This window comes from Palaemon carinicauda, chromosome 36, assembly GCF_036898095.1.
Source record: "Palaemon carinicauda isolate YSFRI2023 chromosome 36, ASM3689809v2, whole genome shotgun sequence".
Taxonomy (NCBI): domain Eukaryota; kingdom Metazoa; phylum Arthropoda; class Malacostraca; order Decapoda; family Palaemonidae; genus Palaemon; species Palaemon carinicauda.
This window is the reverse complement of record NC_090760.1, coordinates 69,294,488-69,315,915: the sequence shown is the minus strand read 5'-3', so window position 1 is coordinate 69,315,915 and position 21,428 is coordinate 69,294,488. Positions and strand designations below refer to the sequence as shown.

The window sequence follows — 21,428 nt, the reverse complement described above, 5'->3', positions numbered from 1 at the left end:
GCAAAACACTTTTACTCTCCTTTCAAAAGCATTTCTTTTGAGGATAGTATTGAATAATCCAACACGGCGAAAGCAATAAAATCAAAACCAAGTACTTCACCAATTCGGTAGAAAACTCGAGGTCATAAAGCGAGTGGAATCGACTTGTCGATGAAACCGACAGAGAAGAACTGGAGCTGTTTACATGTATATGCGGTATCTGGCCGATAGTCGGCGCTGGTGGGCACACCCGCTACCTTCATGGCGATCGCTCGTGAGTTTTTGGAATCTGTCGAGCCGTCGGAGACGTCAGCTATTATATATTCACCGGCTAAGTTTAATATTTAAAATAATATTTTCACTAGTTTACTATTTCGTCTTTGTACTTTCTACATGAAGAGAAAAACCTGCTATCAGTAAACCTTAAAACAAATGCAAGGAATTTTTGTTACTATAATGATATTCAATTAAGAAATCAAGAACATTTAATTTCTCCCTTTCAGTACTAAAAATTCTTCTTCACTCAAGGGGTTAAGAACTGCACTGTAATTGTTCAGTGGCTACTTTCCTTTCGGTAAGGGTAAAAGAGATTCTTTGGCATGGTAGGCAGCTCTTCTAGGACACTCTACAATCAAACTATTGTTCTCCAGTCTGTAATGCCATAGCCTTTGTACCATGGTCTTGCACTGTCTTGGGGTAGAGTTCTCTTGCTTGAGGGTACATTCAGACATACTACACTATCTGTTTTCTAATTTCCTTTTCTCACTGGACTATTTTTCCTGTTGGAGCCCTTGGGCATATAGCATCCTGCTTTTCCACCTAAGGTTGTAGCTTAGCTAATACAGTAAAAATAATAAAGAAATCAATTTCTAAATTAAAGACAAACCTAAATTTTAAGCTTTTGTCTTATACAAAGATTCTGAAGGACCCTGACACCCACCTTATGGAGTGTCTCCCTCTCAACATCCCGAATGAGAGCTTTTGAGTAGATGAGGGACTTGGGAGGAAGCTTAGCGTAGGCCTTCAGCTTCGGCCACACCTCCTGCTGGAAGGTCGCGTCGGGAAACACTTCAGTCACGAGCCCCAGTTCGCAGGCCTGATGCGCTGTTAGCTGTTAGGAATTACAACAGTGTGGAAGGTTGAAGAGATCGAAACCATTATAAAAGGTGACTCATGATTAACTCAATATTCACCAGCAATAATGTATTAGGTTAGCTTATTTATCAGGCACCCTATATAGAGTAGGTACATTATGCAACCCATATATGTGGTACACACATAATCAAATGTACAATGCATGCTTAATTATCATAAAATTGTCTAAAGAGATGAAAAATGACAGGTTAAAAGATGTTAGTAAATCATTTAAAGTAATCCTCAAAACACATGTTCACTCGCAATTTAGTAAACGAAGCCCACTAGGTTTAGAGAATTTTAGTATGAAGTTAACCATTGGGAACTATAACCCGTTAATTTTTCATCTATACATATGAACTTTAATGATCAGCTTAAGACATTGTCTATACACAGAGCTATAATGATGTAGCTACTTAATACATTGTATATATTTATGAACTATAATGATGCAGCTTCTTAAGACATCTATACATATAATCTCTCATGATACAGCTTTTTAAGACATCTATACATATGAACTATAATGCAGTTCCTCACGATGACCTATCTTCTGTGATCAACTTTCCTATGAGAGAGAGAGAGAGAGAGAGAGAGAGAGAGAGAGAGAGAGAGAGAGAGAGAGAGAGAGAGAGAGAGAGAGAGAGAGAGAGAGAGAGTGGCTCTATAAACATCAATGTCTATTGATGAACGCAATAAATTTCAGTATCTATTACACAACATTCGTGAAACTAACCTTTTTGTTGAACATGAGTAATTCACTCGCCTTGGCGAATCCCATCAACTTTGGGAAAATGTAAGAAGAGCAACCTTCGGGCGATTGACCCAGAGCACTGAAGGGAGTGTTGAATGTTGCCTGTTAACAAGGAACAAAAAGAAAATAAGTCACTTTTAAAGGAATGGAAGACATCAAACATGTCGGCACATACGCACTTATTTCATATTCTTCAGATCCTTGATTAGCTGGAACTATGACATGCTAATACATAACTGTAAATGCTGCAGCTTGTAATAGCAGTTCAATTAGTAATCTAATTAAATTTTGGCGCAAATGTTCATCATTAGTTCAACCTTGGCGACCAGTTGTTGAAATTCGTAATGATAAGTGTTTGTGAAAATCAAATCTTGAGAACTTCAGGATCATGGTATCATATACAGTAAATAAATCTTAAATATGCACTAAAACATTATAAAATACAACATAACCTTAACAAAGATGGGTGTTATTTAATGTAAATTTGTTAGAACAGCATAACAAAACTGCAAAAACAGAAGCAGTACTAAGATCTACTTCACAGTCCAAAGTTCAAGTGCATGTATATTCATACAGTAATTACTTTCTTTGGCTATCTTTAAACTGACGTTATGTTTCAATGGATTTATTAATCTATTATTTCTCTAAGCTACACACAAAAAGCTGGAAGAGATGGAGACGGGAGAATGTGTGTATGTACTAACTTACAAAATGAAAATAGGAAAAGCTATAAGCAAATATATCATGTAAATGGAACTGAATAAGTCTTTGATATAAATTTGATATTACGTAAAGGGTCGATAGCTTAGTTTAAAATTTAATTATTGAATATTACTCCATACTTTGGTCTTAAGAAAGCAAAAAGCATCAATTATTGAATATGATCAGCTAAAACAATTTACTTTAGTTTACCAAAGCACTTGAAACAAAAACACTATAATTACTTTCCAAATACAATTAAAAAAATCCAGAGATTACAGAAGATAATCTACAATATATGAAAAATTCGTATATAATTTGTATTTTTCCTAACAATACAAACCTTAGCTATTTATTTAGGGGTATTATTTATGCGGGGGCATAAAAACAAGAATAGCGCCAACGTTATCCCTGCGTGTCGTAAGAGGCGACTAAAAGGGACGGGACGAGGGGGCTAGGAACCTCCTCTCCTGTATCTACATCCTGTGAGACATCGATAAAGAGATGGAACTAGGGGGAGAGTGACTGCTCCCCGCACTCTAGTTTTCGGGTGTTTGAATGTGCGTGGATGTAGTACGATAGAGAGTAAAAGATGTGAAATTGGAAGTATGTTTAGGAATAGAAGGATGGATGTATTGGCCTTGTGTGAGACAAAGATAAAAGGAAAGGGTGAAGTGATGTTTGGTGAAATGTCTGGTAGAGTGTCTGGGATTGAAAGGGGAAGAGCGAGAGAGGGTGTGGCTTTATTGCTGATTGAATGGATGACAGGTAAAGTAGTGGAATGGAAGGAGATATCATCTAGGTTAATGTGGGTAAGGGTTAGGTTGGGTAGGGAATGTTGGGCATTTGTCAGTGCGTATGGGCCAGGTAGTGAGAAAAGTGAAGAAGAGCAGAATGAGTTCTGGAGTGAATTAACTAGGTGTGTAGAAGGGCTGGGTAGAAGGAATTATGTAGTTGTCATGGGTGACTTAAATGCTAGAGTGGGCGCTGGAGACGTAGAAGGTGTCATTGGGAAGTATGGCATACCAGGTGGAAATGAGAGTGGTGAGAGACTGGTAGATATGTGTGTTGAGCAAGAGATGGTGATAAGTAATAGCTTTTTCAAAAAGAAAGATAAAAATAAGTATACATGGGTAAGAGTGGCAAATGGAAGAGTAGTAGAAAGGGCATTAATAGATTATGTGTTAATAACTAAAAGAATGTTTGGAAGATTGAAAGACGTGCACGTGTTTAGGGGTATGGCTAACGGTATGTCTGATCATTTTTTGGTGGAAGGAAAATTAGTTGTAGCAAAAGAATGGGGGAATAGAGTAGGTGAATGTAAAAGGGAGGTAGTGAGGGTTGAAGAGCTAATAAAACCGGGGGTAAAAAGTAAATATCAGGAAAGGTTGAAAATGATATATGACGAAGTGAAAGTAAGAGAAACTGGCAATTTAGAGGAGGAGTGGAAGTTAGTAAAACAAAATTTTGTTGGGATTGCAAGTGATGTGTGTGGAAAGAAGGTTGTTGGAGGCAGCATGAGGAAGGGCAGTGAATGGTGGAATGAAGGAGTGAAGGTAAAAGTGGAAGAGAAAAAGAGGGCTTTTGAAGAATGGCTGCAGAGTAATAGTATAGAGAAGTATGAAAAATATAAAGAGAAAAATGTGGAAGTAAAGCGCAAGGTACGTGAGGCAAAGAGGGCAGCTGACCTGAGGTGGGGTCAGGGATTGGGTCATTCATATGAAGAGAATAAGAAGAAGTTTTGGAAAGAAGTGAAGAGAGTAAGGAAGGCTGGCTCAAGAATTGAAGAGACAGTGAAAGATGGAAATGGAAGGTTGTTAAAAGGAGAGGAGGCAAGGAAAAGATGGGCGGAATAATTTGAAAGTTTACTGAATGTTGAGGATAATAGGAAGGCAGATATAATTGCTGTTGCATGTGTTGAGGTGTCAGTGATGGGAGATGAGAATGAGAGAGAGATTACAATAGATGAAGTGAGGAGAGCACTAGATGAAACGAGAGTAGGAAAAGCATCTGGTATGGATGGTGTGAGAGCTGAGATGTTGAAGGAGGGGGGTGTGACTGTACTTGAATGGTTGGTGAGATTGTTTAATATGTGTTTTGTGTTGTCAATGGTACCAGTAGATTGGGTTTGTGCATGTATTGTACCTCTATATAAGGGTAAGGGAGATGTGCATGAGTGTTGTAATTCAAGAGGTATTAGTTTGTTAAGCGTAGTTGGAAAAGTGTATGGTAGAGTAATGATTAATAGGATCAAGGATAAAACAGAGAATGCAATCTTAGAAATACAGGGTGGTTTTACACTTAGGCAGATATGCGAGAAATATTTAGCAAAAGGTAAGGATGTGTATGTTGCGTTTATGGATCTGGAGAAAGCGTATGATAGAGTTCATAGGGAAGCAATGTGGAATGTGATGAGGTTATATGGAGTTGGTGGAAGGTTGTTGCAAGCAGTGAAAAGTTTCTACAAAGGTAGTAAAGCATGTGTTAGGATAGGAAATGAAGTGAGTGATTGGTTTCCGGTGAGAGTGGGGCTGAGACAGGGATGTGTGATGTCGCCGTGGTTGTTTAACTTGTATGTTGATGGAGTGGTAAGAGAGGTGAATGCTCGAGTGCTTGGACGAGGATTAAAACTGGTAGACGAGAATGACCATGAATGGGAGGTAAATCAGTTTTTGTTTGCGGATGATACTGTACTGGTTGCAGACACAGAAGAGAAGCTTTGACGATTAGTGACAGAATTTGGAAGAGTGTGTGAGAGAAGAAAGTTGAGAGTTAATGTGGGTAAGAGTAAGGTTATGAGATGTACGAGAAGGGAAGGTGGTGCAAGGTTGAATGTCATGTTGAATGGAGAATTACTTGAGGAGGTGGATCAGTTTAAGTACTTGGGGTCTGTTGTTGCAGCAAATGGTGGAGTGGAAGCAGATGTACGTCAGAGAGTGAATGAAGGTTGCAAAGTGTTGGGGGCAGTTAAGGGAGTAGTAAAAAATAGAGGGTTGGGCATGAATGTAAAGAGAGTTCTATATGAGAAAGTGATTGTACCAACTGTGATGTATGGATCGGAGTTTTGGGGAATGAAAGTGACGGAGAGACAGAAATTGAATGTGTTTGAGATGAAGTGTCAAAGGAGTATGGCTGGTGTAACTCGAGTAGATAGGGTTAGGAACAAAGTGGTGAGGGTGAGAACGGGTGTAAGAAATGAGTTAGCAGCTAGAGTGGATATGAATGTGTTGAGGTGGTTTGGCCATGTTGAGAGAATGGAAAATGGCTGTCTGCTAAAGAAGGTGATGAATGCAAGAGTTGATGGGAGAAGTAGGAGAGGAAGGCCAAGGCTTGGGTGGATGGATGGAGTGAAGGAAGCTCTGGGAGATAGGAGGATAGATGTGAGCGAGGCAAGAGAGCGTGCTAGAAATAGGAATGAATGGCGAGCGATTGTGACGCAGTTCCGGTAGGCCCTGCTGCTGCCTCCGATGCCTTAGATGACCGCGGAGGTAGCAGCAGTAGGGGATTCAGCATTATGAAGCTTCATCTGTGGTGGATAATGTGGGAGGGTGGGCTGTGACACCCTAGCAGTACCAGCTGAACTCGGTTGAGTCCCTTGATAGGCTGGGAGGAACGTAGAGAGTAGAGGTCCCCTTTTTGTTTTTGTTTCTTTGTTGATGTCGGCTACCACCCAAAATTGGGGGAAGTGCCTTGGTATATGTATGTATGTACATTCGCCGAAGCTGAAACGATAAGCTATTAAAATTTAGCAAGGGTTAACTACCCATTCCGCTAGTTAGCAAGCAGGGGTGGGGGGCGGGGGGGAGTTAGATTGCTACCGCTCCCACTCACACACCTGTGATTTAGCTCACTTTGCTTGGAGGTAGGACTTCAAGGGGAATAGGGCTGGCAGGCAAGTTTGTATAAATAGCTAAGGTTTGTATCATTAGGAAAAATACAAATAACCTACGAATTTGTCATTTGTTCCATAACTGGAATACAAACCTACGCTAATTAGTTAGGGGTGACTCACCCATTAGGAAGGGTGGACGTCCCTACCAATCCAGGGGCTCCTTATCTGAGTATGTTAGTATGTACTCAAAATAAGGAGTCCCTGCGCCTCGCTAAAACCTTGGTACACAAGGTCCGTGGGCTATGCAAGCTGTGTTGAGATATTTAGAAGTGTGAGTGTCCAGGTAAAGTTATTCTGAGTCTTTTCGTAAGAAAAACTGTTGTAACCAAGACTTTCCCATAACCACCTCGCTAGGGTATGGGGACGCAACAGTATTAGCTTAATACAGTGGAACCTCTACACACGAACGTATCTACATCCGAATTTTCCAACATCCGAAGTAAAATTCGAGCAAATTTTTGACTCTACACCCGAATTTTATTTCGACACACGAAGTAGCAATTTTCGTCGTACCGGTTGTATCCGAATTTTTCGACACGCGAAGTACAATTCAAACACGTTCCTACTCTACACCCGAATTTTTTTTTCGACACCCGAAGTAAACAATACTCGTATGCGTAGTCGGTGCTCATAGCGCCTGATGTGTTTTTTATTTCCGCCAATAGAAGGCAGCACTTCAACCTCGGAGGGACCCTCAATTAGCGTGGCTTGGGTCAGTCCTCTGTTCTCGTTGGCTTTATGTGGTTGTGCCCTGTGCGTTCTGCTATTAATTGTGTTTTAATCGTGATTTTTTACATTCATCCTTTTACGGTATTTTACGAAAATCATGGGTCCTAAAAGGCTTAGTTTCGCAAGTGGTAGTGGTGGTGGTGAGAAAAGGAATAAGGGAATGCTTTCTTTAGAAGTAAAGCAAGGAATTATTGAAAAGCATGAGCGTGGCGTCCGTATGAGTGAACTTGCAATAAGTTCCGCGCAAATAAAAGAGGTGTTAGGAAAATATCAAGACGTGGTCGACTTCATCGACAAATACCATCCAAAGAAATTGCAGGTTTGTCGTGTAGCTGCGCAGTTTGATGATGTTTCCCTAACTTATTTTCGAAACATTCTGAAAAGCTGTACCAAGCAACTTTCTATCGATAGCTTCTTTAAAAAAACTACGAAGCGAACTCGTGATGAAGAGGAAGGAAGTGGTTCAAAGAAAACAGCAAAGAGTGAAGAGAAAAAAATTCAATCAATTTTAAGTGTAGAGAGTGAAAGTGATTAAAATTAATCATCAAAAAGAAAAAAAGAAAATGTAAAAAAAAAAATATAAATTATAAAAAAAAAAAAAGCTAAGTTATGTTAAAGTTCACTTAGTGTAAGTTAGAATAAGTTACGGTAGTGTACGTTTATCGTAGTTAACCTCTCTACCTCCTCGCCGCCCGTCCGTCTCCTCTCTGCGTAGCAAGACTAAAAACACCTGCGCTGGAGTTCTAAGGTAAAGTGACGCTAAAAACCCGTTTCTTATTTATCATTTTTTGCTAATTCTTCTTATTTACATGTCTATTCTTCTTATTTACATGTCTATTATCTAATTTAGTGTTCATTATTCTCATGGGAAAATTATGTGTAGTAGTTTATTAAGAAGTTATCATAGGTTTTTGGGCTCAACCACGGATTAATCCTATTTCAATGTATTCTTATGAGAAAATTCGTTTCGACAACCGAACATTTTCTACATCCGAAGTTGGTTCTGGAACGGATTAAATTCGTATGTAGAGGTTCCACTGTACTAGGTACACAGGGGAGCATGGTTTACCTGCAGTGGTTTGAGGTCAGCTTATGCAGAGAACCCAGGATGCTACTTCCCTAAAGAGAGGGGAGGATGAAGAAAAGAATAAGAGCCAGTCAAACCTTTTCATTCACGCAGACTTAAACTGGGTAACAGTGTCCTCAAACCTACTTATCCAATAAGGAGCTTGAGGTATACAACCAGCTGTTGTGCAGCCACCACAGGACAGATAGAGATTGTATCGAGTTCCTGTGGGTCACGTCTTGCAGGAGAAAGGTTGTCAAAGTCACCTGGAGCATTCACACCCTTGCTTGTAGAACCTGCGTCACAGAGTAATATGCTTAGAAATAGCTATGCCCCTGACATCGTGGGTAGACGTGTTGGATGAGAATCTGGATTCAGAGCGTAATTGATGACTGTGAATCCAGCAGAGATGATGTTTTGGTGATCCTCCTCTTGTCTCTCCCAGTGCTGCCGACAAGAGAAGCGACCCGGGTAGGCTGTTGCCATTCTCTTGAGGTAGATCCTCAAACCTCACCCTGGGCACAGTAACAGATAATCTGGAAAGAACAAATCCTGAGGCAGCCATTGGAAGCTAGACAGGCCAGGGATGATAGGTATCCGAGGAGAAATAGTCACTCTTGAGAAAGGGTCTTGTGACCTTTCTAAGCCTGGTTATTCTGTCTTTGATGAGAAAATTTTGTGGAGATTGGTGTCTAGAATCATTTCCAGATATACCAGAGAATGCGGAGAGTGCTGGCGCACAGTACGGCGGTGCACAGGAGGATGCGAGCAGTTTCCGGTGAATGCGCAGAAGAGCGCTGGCGTGCAGGAAAGCACTGCTCAGGAGAGCGCTGGCAAGCAGGCAAGCACTGGTTGCGCAGGCAAGCTCTGGTGCGCAGGCGAGCGCTGGTGCATTGGCGGGCACTGGAGCACAAGTGCGCAGGAGAGCACTGGCACACCGGAGAGCGTTGGCGCTCAGTAAGGCGCTGAGCAGTGTGTTGCTCAGTCTTCCTTCAATGCACAGGAGAACGTTAGCGTGAAGTAACGCGCTGTGCAGAGTGTTGCACAGCCTCCTTAGAATGCGCAGGAAAACAAGGGCTCGCAAAATATCGCGAGTATGCAGGAGAGCGCTGATGCGCAGTTCGGTGCTGCGCAGGACGTTGCTGGAGAGCAGCTACTGGAAAATGCAGGTACACAGGTGAGCGCTGGCGAGCCGGAGGTGGCTGAAGAGCTGGTGAAAGCTTGGGCACCGGAGAGACCTGATGCGCAGTGGAGCGCTGGCACTAGTGCCCAGGAGAGAGCTGCGGTTTGGGAGAGCGCTGTCGTGCAGAAGAGCGTTGGCGAGCCGAAGACTGAGGTTGAGCAGGAGCGCGCTGTTGCACCGGGGAGCACTGACGAGCGTAGGTTGGCTGGTGAGAGCTGGTAAGCTGGCAAACGCTGCTCCCTGGAAAGGCAAAGCTACGCCGTAGAGTGCCGGCAATCGGGAGATCGCTGGGGCATTGGAGGGCGCTGAGGACGACCAGAAGAAGGCTGTAAGTCAGCGAACGCCAAAGCACTATAAAGCGCTGATGTGCTGGAGAGCGCGGGAGCTCTGAAGTGCGTGAAGGAGCAAGCTGGCGCTGACAAGATGTTGGTGAGCGCTGGTGCACTACAGGGCGTTGGTGTGCTGGAGAGCGTTGGCGTGAAGCTGCACGCATTGGTAGGGCCTCAAGAGGCTGTACCTGAGACAGTAACAGCAACAGCAGGTCAGCAGGTAGGACGATAAGATGTGCCCTTTGGAAGGGCGAACATCCACCGATGGAGATAGCGAACGATCCACAGAAGAGTCTAGGACCGAAGTCCGAGGGTTAGCTGCATCATCGTCAGGAGAAGGACCTGGAACAGGAGGCTGCTATGCTGAAGAACCAAAGAGGGGTCTCTTCACCGGAAGTGACAGCATACTTCTAAGGAGAAAGGATGATGCCACTGAGGGCCGGTGGATCAGCAAGCTGACCTTCCGCAGTAGCAAACCTCCAAAGAGGAGTATCTATGAGTGGCCCCTCTCACCAACGAGAGAGAGAGAGAGGTGATCACTTTGCAAGAGAGACTTGCCTAAGACTATGCTCCGACCCCGAAGGAAGAGAGACTCAGCAAGGGAGGAGTGTAGTCTGGGCGAAGACAGCTACCGCAGTCAGAGTCGATGAAGAAGATGCAGGGAAGTTCTCCCTCAGAAAGGAGAAACCACCTCACACCTGGGAAGGAAAACTCGAAGATGAAGTGCTAAATTTTAATGGCTCGTCATTTCAGCTTCGCAGAAAGTAATACCCCTAAATAAATAGCGTAGGTTTGTATTCCAGTTACGGAACAATTATAAATGCTAACATTTTATTTTTATTCTTCTACAACCTAATTGCTCAATTGCCATTTCAAATAGCAGCTTTATTTTCATCAAAATTAGCCCCAAAGTTTTTGACTTACAAGGCGAGCCTCAATAAAATAGAATGCGCACAGATTAAGGAAAATTATTCTGGTTTATGGTTACATAATTTCAAAACCAAATTTCTTCAAAAGTCAATAGAACTATGGTCGAAAACCCAGTACTCACCGCATCAGTAGAATAGATGGCATCAAAAAGGCCCATGATCGTCACTGACACACCTACAGCAGGGCCATTCACGACTGCTACAAGTGGTTTGGGGAACTCAATAAAGGCTGAAACAAACCTGAAATTTTGAGGCATTAATTCTAAAGATGAAACATTAAAATTTTCTAACAGAATTTTTTTCTGAACTATAATAAATTTTTGTTTTTTCCTAAACAAACTATCATACATATTCGGCCTCTGGCTTTCTCAAAGAGTGGATGATAATAATTCTTGTTTTTCTGAATACTGTAGTATGTTTTCAAGGTCAAAATTCTTTTCATGTACACGTCTGGTTGTTCAAAAACCTAAATTGAACATTCTAAATCCACATCCATGCTTATCATCTACTACCTAACCCAGGTAACACAACTTCACTTTCATAATGCCAGAATAAGATAACAGATAATGAAATGGTTTTTAAGTTGGGGATTTTATACAAAGAAAGACGGAAAGGTGCGCTCGCTCTCAGATGTGATCTATCTAGATTTTGCAAAAGCCTTTGACAAGGTAGACCATAATATATTAGAGAAAAAAATGAGAAAGCATAATATTGTGGGAAAGATAGGAAAATGGGTAAAAGAATTTCTGCAAATCAGAAAACAGATAATGGTTGCAAATGATGAGAAATCAGATGAAGATCAGTTAATATCTGGCGTGCCACAGGGTACGGTATTAGCTGCAGTACTGTTTGTTATTATGATCTCAGACATAGACTGTAATGTTAAAAACTCTGTTATGAGAATCGCCGATAACACAAGAATAAGTAGAGAAATAACTTGTGATGAAGATAGGAACTCACTACAAAGAGATCTAAACAAAATATATGAATGGGCGGAGATAAATAGGATGGTATTTAACTCCGGTAAATTTGAATCGATAAACTATGGAAACAGAGAAGGAATGGTATGCGCATACAGGCGACCAAATAACGAGACAATCACAAACAAGGAAGCAATTAAAGACCTTGGTGTAATGTTAAACAGGAATATGTTATGCAACGACCAAATAGCAACACTGTTGGCTAAATGTAAAGCAAAAATGGGAATGATATTCAGACACGTTAAAACAAGAAAAGCTGAACGCATGATTAGGCTTTACAAAACTTATGTACGTGGTACACTCGAGTACTGCAATGTGATATGGTACCCACACTACCAAAAGGATATTGCACAAATAAAGTGTACAAAGGTCCTATACCGCTAGAATTGAAGAAGTTAAAGACCTTGACTACTGGGAAAGACTGCAATTTTTAAAACTATACAGTCTAGAAAGGAGAAGAGAACGCTACATGATAAGACAAACATGGAAGCAAATCGAAGGAATTACTAAAAACATTATGGAGCTAAAAATATCAGAAAGAGCAAGCCGAGGTAGATTAATAGTGCCCAAAACTATACCAGGAAAACTAAGGAAGGCGCAAAGGACATTAATCCACTACGCACCAGCATCGATAATGCAGCAACTATTTAATGCGCTGCCAGCTCATCTAAGAAACATATCAGGAGTGAGCGTAGACGTGTTTAAGAATAAGCTCGATAAATACCTATGATGCATCCCAGACCATCCATCCATATCTATCTCTCTCTCTCTCTCTCTCTCTCTCTCTCTCTCTCTCTCTCTCTCTCTCTCTCTCTCTCTCTCTCTCATGTATGTATGTATGTATGTATGTATGTATGTATGTATATATATATATATATATATATATATATATATATATATATATATATATATATATATATATATATATATATATATATATAATATACTATTTTGTCCTGGGATGGGCCTAACATGAATTCCATGCCTATGATTTCTAGCCACAAAAGTCAACAAATGTCAAGTTTCATATCAAACAGACAACAGGTTACTGCAAATGTTGTTTTGCTTACTGTATTAAATGATATAATATTGTTTCACTACAGTATTTCTTTATCGTACCTTTGTTATTTTCTGTTGCATTTGTGTTTGTATCTCGGAATTTTTGTAAGTTGAGGACCTGACCTTAATGCAAAATAAAAGCATCTACAAATTCAAGAATAACAATAGTTACAGAATACTGTACACTACTACAAACAGTAACTGTATTGAGTAAACCAAATCTATCTTTCTAGATTCTATAAAATTCTCAGTCCATAAACATGACAGAAAATGACCTATCCTTGAAATAAAACAATTATCCTCTACTTGCCAAGAACATCTTTCTTAGGAAATAAACTGCCTAGGGAGAGGAATACCTGTCAACCCTAAAGGAAAATTCCTGAAGCTCTTAATCTTCTTGTAAGGACCTTAAAAAGAAGAGGAATAAAGTCTGTATCTTACACACCTTTCCAAAAGGACCCCAGAATCCTTGGCCAATTCGTGTATCTTCGACATGTCGATGTTAGTGAAGTTCGAGAGATCGTTACCCGAGCAGTAGTACTTTCCGGCACCGGTGATCGCTGTCACAACCGTCTTGGGATCTGCCGCGGCCTCGTCCAAAGCCGCAACCCACTCGTCGTACATCTGGAAAGTTATATCTTCCTTTTAAAAGATACGCTTACATTAGAATGTCTACAACAGATAAGCAATACCAAGTTATTTCATGTTTTTCTTATTTAAAGGTTTAAAGTCTGCTCTTGAATGGCAGATGCAAGGGACAGTGACATTAGCCTAACAAGCCAAGATAATGTCCTAGAGACTGACCATATATACATAAAACCAATGCCCAAGCCCCCTCTCTACCCAAGCTAGAACCAGGTAGGGCCACACAATGCTTGCTGATGGCTCAGCAGGTAGACCTATGGGGTTTCCCCAACCTCCAATCCTTTGCTCATAATGACAAAGAGGTTGCAGACACTACAAGACACTATCAAGCTTGACTGGGTTTCGAGCCACAGTGAAGCAGGTCGGGGGCAGGGATGCTTCCAATTCAGCTACTATGGGCTTAGATTTGGAAATTGTAAACTGCTAAACAAAACTATATTTCCTTATGCCACTTTATCATTATCCATGGAAAAGGTTGAAAATCTGATGGATAAGGCACTTTTTTTGTTTTTGAACACCATGGAAAACTTGGCAGTTTTGATAGTCAACAGTAAGTAGTTTCAACTCTTGTCAATAGACTATACAGTACTCTTAGTTGAATCGGTAGAACTTCAAAAGTTCAAACTTGAAGAAAATGTTATGTTGAACAGGATGACGTGTCTTTATTTTATATATACGAAATATCTTTTTTAATGATATTACTGTTTTTTAAATATTTCATCTTAATTGTTCATTACTTTCCATATCATTTATCTATTTCCCTATTTCCTTTCCTCACTGGACTAATTTTCCCTGTTGAAGCCCTTGGGCTTATAGCATCCTGCTTTTCCAACTAGGGTTGTATCTTAACTAGTAATAATAATAATAATTCCCTATGGTATTATACCATGGATGAATTTGTTAAACTCCTATTTTTTCCTTTCATTGAAGAGCAAATCCACTGAACAAACCTTATGAGGGTCTTACATATCTCCTTAGATTAATTAATAACAATAACCACAGCATCTTATATTACAAGCACTCTCTCTTACATGTAATCAACCCTTTATTTTCTTCCATAACATCTTTCTCTTCTACTGCTTTGGGATAAAGCTCTCTTACTTGAAGGTATACTCAGGCACATTATTCTATTCTATTTCTCTGCCTCTAGTTTTTTGAAGTTTTTAGTTTATATATGAAAAGTTTATTCCGTTGTTCCTGTTCTTGAAATATTTCATTTCAATTCTTAATTACTTCTCTTGTAGTTTATTTCCTTATTTCCTTTCCTCACTGGACTATTTTACCCTGTTGGAGCCCTTGGGCTTATAGCATCCTGCTTTTCCAACTAGGGTTGTACCTTCGCTAGTAATAGCAATAATACAACCTAATGTTCTGTTTCATATCTGTTGCCAATCACTCAAAAGTACGGCCTTGCTTATGATAACTGCAAATGGCCTTGACAGTTTAATCAGAACATTTCCAGTTTCCTTTAAACATAGTTTGAAGATAAATTGAAGAAAGACAGAGATGATGAGAAAGGAGTATACAATGGATGATGAAATATCATTGGAAGGAGAAAGGATTATGAGGTAAAATCATTTAAGTATTTAGGAAATATGATCTCCATTACAGGGTCTTTAGAATTAGAGTTTAGTAAAAAAAGCAAATCAGACAATGGCTGGGTTAAGTAAAATTTGGAAATCAAATCGCCTGAAATTGAATATAAAAATCAGACTATATATCAGTTTAGTGAGGTCGGTGTTACTCTATGGACATGCGTCATGGTATGACAATGAAACAATCTCCAATAGATTTAGTAGATTTGAGAACAAAGTCCTCACAAATATATTGCATTTTAAATGGCAGGACAGGATTAAAAATGACAAATTCGGAGGTAATTTGCATTTTTCCTAACAATACAAACCTTAGCTACTTATAAGGGTAAACTTTCGGGGAAAGCTGATAGGACGAGCCATTACAATCTTAGCGAGGGTTAACTACCCATCCCGCTAGTTAGCAGTGGGTAGGGTGGACAGCCTACTACCCTTCCCACTCTCACACCTGTGATTGCGCTCACTTTACTTGGAGATAGGACTTCAAGGGAGAAACTCTGCTATTGCTGGAATAGTGGCATCGAGTGTATCAAGACCCCTTCCACGACCAACCATAGAAGACATTCCACTTTGCCTGGTAGACTGAGGCTGAAGATCTTCGCAGATATCTAGGCATCCTTTTTGCAACCTGTTACGAAAATCGTCTCTATGTGAGGAGATGCTGGATAGTCTCCAGGCGTGAAGACGTAGCAAAGCTACTGTCTTGTGGTAGATGTTGACATGTGGTTATCTGAGAAGATAGGGTCGGGAAGGCAGTTTTCTTGGGAGCTCCATCAGGAGCAGCAGAAGGTTTGGGAACATTCCGCATGATGCAATAGCAGAGCTATGGGGGTCATTGAAAGATTGACAGATGTCCTGGTATTGTTAAGTACTCTTCTCATCAGACAGAATGGTGGAAATGTGTATACAGTGGAACCTCTACACACGAACGTATCTACATCCGAATTTTCCAACATCCGAAGTAAAATTCTAGCAAATTTTTGACTCTACACCCGAATTTTATTTCGACACACGAAGTAAACATTACGCCATTGAGCGTCGAGTGCTCAGTTCTCTAATCTTGTGTGTGTCGTGTGGTTGTCCTCTGTTTGGTCTGTTATTAACAGTGCTTATTTTCTTCCTTTTCTCACATGTCCTTTTTGATTTTACCTATAATCATGGTGCCTAAGTAGCTAAGTTTCAGTACAGGAAGAAGGCAATTCTTTCATTAGAATTGAAGCAAGAAATTATAGAAAAACATGAGAGCAGTGTGCATGTGAGTGATACTGTATGGCTAAACAATATGGCCGGAATAGGCCTATGATCTCGAGGATCATCAAGCTGAAGGCAGCCATTAAAGCAAATAACCATCGAAGGGGATCACCATTATTACAAGTCATCTTAGCATTACCCTGGAAGAGATAGAACGCCTTTTGTTGATAGGGATAAAAGACAAAGAGATTGTTGGCAACGATCATTTGTGAGAAGGGCCAGCGTGATGAACAGAAAGAAAGAAAAAAGTGAAGCAAAGAAAACCATGATAGCATTAACAAGCTCTTTTAAATACGACTTCTCTCTTTTTCTGTTTCTCTCTAAACATAGCATTAACATGTTCTTTAAATAAAATCTATCTCTCTCTCTCTCTCTCTCTCTCTCTCTCTCTCTCTCTCTCTCTCTCTCTCGTTCTTCTTCGCTGTTATAGTGTTAGATACGTCTATTATTTTTTTTCCAAGAGAAAGAGAGAGAGAGAGAGAGAGAGAGAGAGAGAGAGAGAGATTAAACAAAAATGTGTTTAGAGTACATATGATTTTTAACAGCGTCAACGAGTTGTAAAACAATTAAATGTAACTAAGAGAGTAATAACAGCTAATCTGAATTCCTTTATTAACTAAAACAAATATTGATACAAACACACTCGTGTGCGTATGCACAAACACACACACAGGTGCAAAAATTGCTACGCAGTAAGAGAGACGGTCGGGGTCGAGGTAGAGATGGTGACTGCGATAACATACCGTAACTCGTCACTGAAAGTGATGAAAATAAAAAATCAAAAGAAAAAAAAATTTAAAAAATATGAAATATAAAAATAAAAGAAAAATAAATAAGCTAAGTTAGATTAAAATTTCCGTAGTGTAAGTTACGGTATGTTATCGCAGTCACCATCTCTACCTCCTCGCCGATCGTGTCTCCTCGTGCGTGTGTGTGTGTTTGCGCATACGCACACGAGTGTGTTTGTATCAATATTTGTTTTAATTAATAAAGGAATTCAGATTAGCTGATATTGTTTTTTTAGTTACATTTAACTGTCTTTCAACTCGTTAACGCTGTTAAAAATCATATGTACACAACACATTTTTGTTTAATCTCTTTTTTGTTTAATCTCTCTCTCTCTCTCTCTCTCTCTCTCTCTCTCTCTCTCTCTCTCTCTCAGAAAAAATTAATAGACGTCTCTAACACTAACAGTGAAGAAGAAGAGAGAGAGAGAGAGAGAGAGAGAGAGAGAGAGAGAGAGAGTATTTATTTAAAGAACATGTTAACACCATGTCTACCTTCTCGCCGATCGTCCGTCTCCTGGCGTAGCAAATCCTACACCTGCGTTGGCCTGTCTCTAAGGTAAAGTGGCAATAAAACACATTTTTTATTTATTATTTCTTTATAATTATCTTTTTTACATGCTTCTTTCATATTATGCAGTTATGTTATTGTTATGTGTAATTATGTGTAGCCATTTATTAAGAATTTATTATGGGTTTTTAGGCTGAGGAACGAATTAATTGAATTACCATGTATTCTTATGGGAAAATTCGTTTCTACATCCGATCATTTTCTACATCCGAAGTTGGTTGTGGAACGAATTAAATTCGTATGTAGAGGTACCACTGTACATCGATGTTGTCCCACCGTTGTTGGAATACATCTTCCCGGAGAGCCTTGGGCTGAGACTGGGGAGCAGTATAGAGGGAGCCTCAAATTCAGGGCCATTACGAACAGATCCACAGTCGGAGAATCCCACAAAGTCAGGACTTTGTTGGCTACTAGATGATCCAAAGACCATTCGGAACCCACTATCTGCGATGCTCTGATCAGATTTTGGTGAGCACATTCCTCTTGCCTGGAATGAAGCGGGCTGACAGATATCGAGTAGACTTCCCCCCATCTTAGTATCTCAACTGCTAGATGGGATAGGGGCTGGGAAAAAGTACCTCCTTGCTTCTTGATGCAAGCCATTAACAAGGTGTTGTCACTCATCACCACCACTGAGTGACCCGCCAGAGACTGGTGGAACTCTTGAAGGGCCAGAAAGACAGCCTTCATCTCTGGGAGATTTAGGTGAAGGTACTTTTAGGACTCAGACCAAAGGCCTGAGGCCATGTGGTGCAGCACGTGGGACACCCACCCCTTCCTTTGATGCGTCCGAGAACAGCATCATATCGGGAAGAGGGACGAGAAGATCAACACCCTTCTACACCCAAGGGGTTAACTACTGCGCTGTAGTTGGTCCGTGGCCACTTTCCTCTTGGTAAGAGTAGAAGAGACTCTTCGGCTATGGTAAGCAGCTCCTCTAGGAGGATGACACTCCAAAATCAAACCATTGTTCTTTAGTCTTGGGTAGTGCCATAACCTCTGTACCATGGTCTTCCACTATCTTGGATGAGAGTTCTCTTGCTTGAGGGTACACTCAGACAAACTATTCTATCTTATTTCTCTTCCTCTTGTTTTGTTAAAGTTTTTATAGTTTATATAGGAAATATTTATTTTAATATTACTGTTTCTGAAATATTTTATTTTTCCTTGTTTCCTTTCCTCACTGGGTTATTTTCCCTGTTGGAGCCCCTGGGCTTATAGCATCCTGCTTTTCCAACTAGGGTTATAGCTTAGCATATAATAATAATAATACTGTAATAATAATAATTCTAATTCTCGTCTGCCAACCACCATCTGAGGTCCGTCTTTTCCATTGTCCGGGGAATTGGAGGCCTGATTCCAATTGGACTTCAGACGCCACTGGAGGGAACGAATCCTGAGGCGACTGTTGGGAACTAGACTGGCCAAGGATGATAGATGTCCGAAGAGACAAGGCTACTTCTGGGCTGGGAGCTCTTCTCATCTGAGGAAAGGGCTTACTACTTTCCACAGCCTTGCTATCTAGTCGTCTGATGGGAAGGCATTGTACAGGTTGGTGTCTAATACCCTGCCCAGGTATACCAGTCTTTGAGTGGGAAGCAGGGAAGACTTCTCAAGGTTTACCATGATCCCCAGATCTTAAAAAAGCCTCAGAAGTTTGTCTCGTTCTGAAGAAGGGTTGCCACCAAGTCTACCAGGATCAGCCGGTCGTCAAGGTAGCGAAGGAGACGGATGCCGAACCTGTGAGCCCAGGATCATATTACGGCGAACACTTTTGAGAATACGTGGAGTAATCTGGAAAGGCCGAAACACAGCACCTTGAACTGGTATGTCTTGTTGTCGATGTTGAATCTCAGATGCTTCCTTGAAGACGGATAGATTGGGATCTGGATCCAGTGTAGACATGAAGTCCTGTGGTCTTATCGCTAATCTGACCGTGTATGCCTTCTCCATTCTGAACGAAGTCTGTTCGACAAACTTCTTCAGAGCCGAGAGGGCGATGACTGGTCTCCAGTCTCCAGACGTCTTTTTCACAAGAGAGGCGACTGAAGAAGCCTAGGGACTGGTCAACGACCTCCTGGAGAGCCCCCGTCTCCAACATGGTCTGGACTTTGGCCCGAAGGGCCTGGCATTTGCTGATCCCATCGCAAAGGAGCTCATAAACACTAGATTCTTGGTCAGTGGAGGGAGAGATGAAATGAATGGGATGCGATACCCTGACCGAATCATGGAGACCATCCAGGGTTCGGGCCCGAGCTGCATCCACCTTATCTAGCAGTTTTGAAGACATTCCCCTACTGATCGACGAGCAGGGGGATGACCTCTCCTAGCATTTGTGGTTTTTACCGCCATCTCTCTGGTGTTTGCCTCCACGGATGGAATAGCTGCCTTTCCCCGTCCTTAACAGGAAAGGGCTTCTCAGACACCTTAAGCTTGGTGATGGCTACCGTTTTCTTCAATGACGCTTCTCCTTGGCTGGTCTTTGGGGGCTGGTGGTCTGTAGGGCCGAGCTGTAAGGGCCTTATGAAGGAGGGAGTCCGTATTGGTCTTCCTCCCCCTCTCTGCAGCCTGCTCGACGTCTCTAGGCTCAAAGAGGAATGACCTCTCCATGGAGGAGGTTCGAAGCCTAGTGATCTCAGCGTTCGGAACCTGCTGGTGAAATCTCTCGGCCACCACATCCCAAGTTTCCAGATGGTGAGAGTGCCCGAGAGAAGGAAGGTCTCCAAGGCCTTCCTGGTACTATCCTTAGAGAAATTCTCGGTTCGTACCAGGATTCCTATTGATCCTGACCAATGATCCAGCCATAAGTAGCCTACATGGCATACTTCGCAACCTTCTCTTGGTTTAGGATATCAGACTCCTAGAAAGAGACCTGACGCAAAGAGAGCCTCTCAAGAGAGACTCCCTTGGTCAGTTCTTCCATGGAGTGGTGGAGTAACATAGTAGAGACTGTCTTGTCCATGATGTCGTAATATCTCCTCTGGCTAACACCCGAAGGTGGGAGGAGTTTAGCGGAGGAGGAAGAGCAGAAAAAATCAGAGATAGAAGACAGTAGGGAGGCAATCTAATGCCGGACACCCTGCAACCCCCAGGACCAGGGCAGAGCTGCACTGGGTTTAGGAGGCTTTTGGGTGCCAAGACACGGTCTACGACAGTGTCCTTGCCTTCTTGAGGAGCCGACTCCGGATCCACTAACACATTAAGGGCCCTCACGATAGCCAAAACTCGCCATAAGGCGTGTTCCGACTCTCTCTGGTCGTCGTCTGAAGCTAGGCTGGCAGCGAGATCTTCATCCACCACCAAGGTCTCACCCCAGGGGGTGTCATGGTCGTCCACAGAAAGACTGACTTGGCTCCTAGAACCCTCCACGGGGTTCTGAGTCCTGGAGGAGGACTTGAGAATTGTCTTAAGAGTCCTTAGATTCCCTTCTAGGAGGGAATAAAGTCTCTAAGGCAGAAGGTCTCGATAAAAGTGAACTTCTCAGAAGGAAGAGAACGAGGAGCTGAAGGTGAGCCTATGTTCTCTCCTCGGGTCTTTCCGTCGGTGACGGGAGGGAAGAGTCTAACACTGACTATTCCCTCTGGAAGTCTCTAGCGAAGGTGGATGAGGCATCAAGGGGCCGAGACGATGATGGAAACTCAAGGGAAGATTCTGCTCTATGAAGCAGTCATAGTCCTAAGTCCCGAATCGGCTGAAACCCCTGGTGCTTCTAACAGAACCATGGCTGCTTACTCACTGAAGCACTCTCCGAGAGATCCCCCCAAGGGAAAGAGGTAGAAAAGTCCTTTGGCGGTGTCTCCACACCAGACACTGACGACTTTGGGACTGTAGGAGTCGATTCCCTTCTAAAG

The 21,428-nt window shown here is 41.6% G+C and overlaps 1 protein-coding gene across 2 annotated transcripts in view; it reads right to left on the bottom strand.

The window, feature by feature from the left end:
* Nucleotides 1-21,428, bottom strand: part of LOC137628882 (enoyl-CoA delta isomerase 2-like) — a 56,603-nt gene that overhangs the window by 10,234 nt on the left and 24,941 nt on the right. For both annotated transcript variants that reach the window (XM_068360135.1, XM_068360136.1), the window contains exons 5-8: nucleotides 13,179-13,357; nucleotides 10,817-10,934; nucleotides 1,850-1,969; nucleotides 920-1,090 (exon numbers count right to left, since the gene is read on the bottom strand). In XM_068360135.1, the coding sequence (XP_068216236.1) occupies nucleotides 920-1,090; nucleotides 1,850-1,969; nucleotides 10,817-10,934; nucleotides 13,179-13,357 (588 nt within the window). The remainder of the gene's footprint in view (nucleotides 1-919; nucleotides 1,091-1,849; nucleotides 1,970-10,816; nucleotides 10,935-13,178; nucleotides 13,358-21,428) is intronic.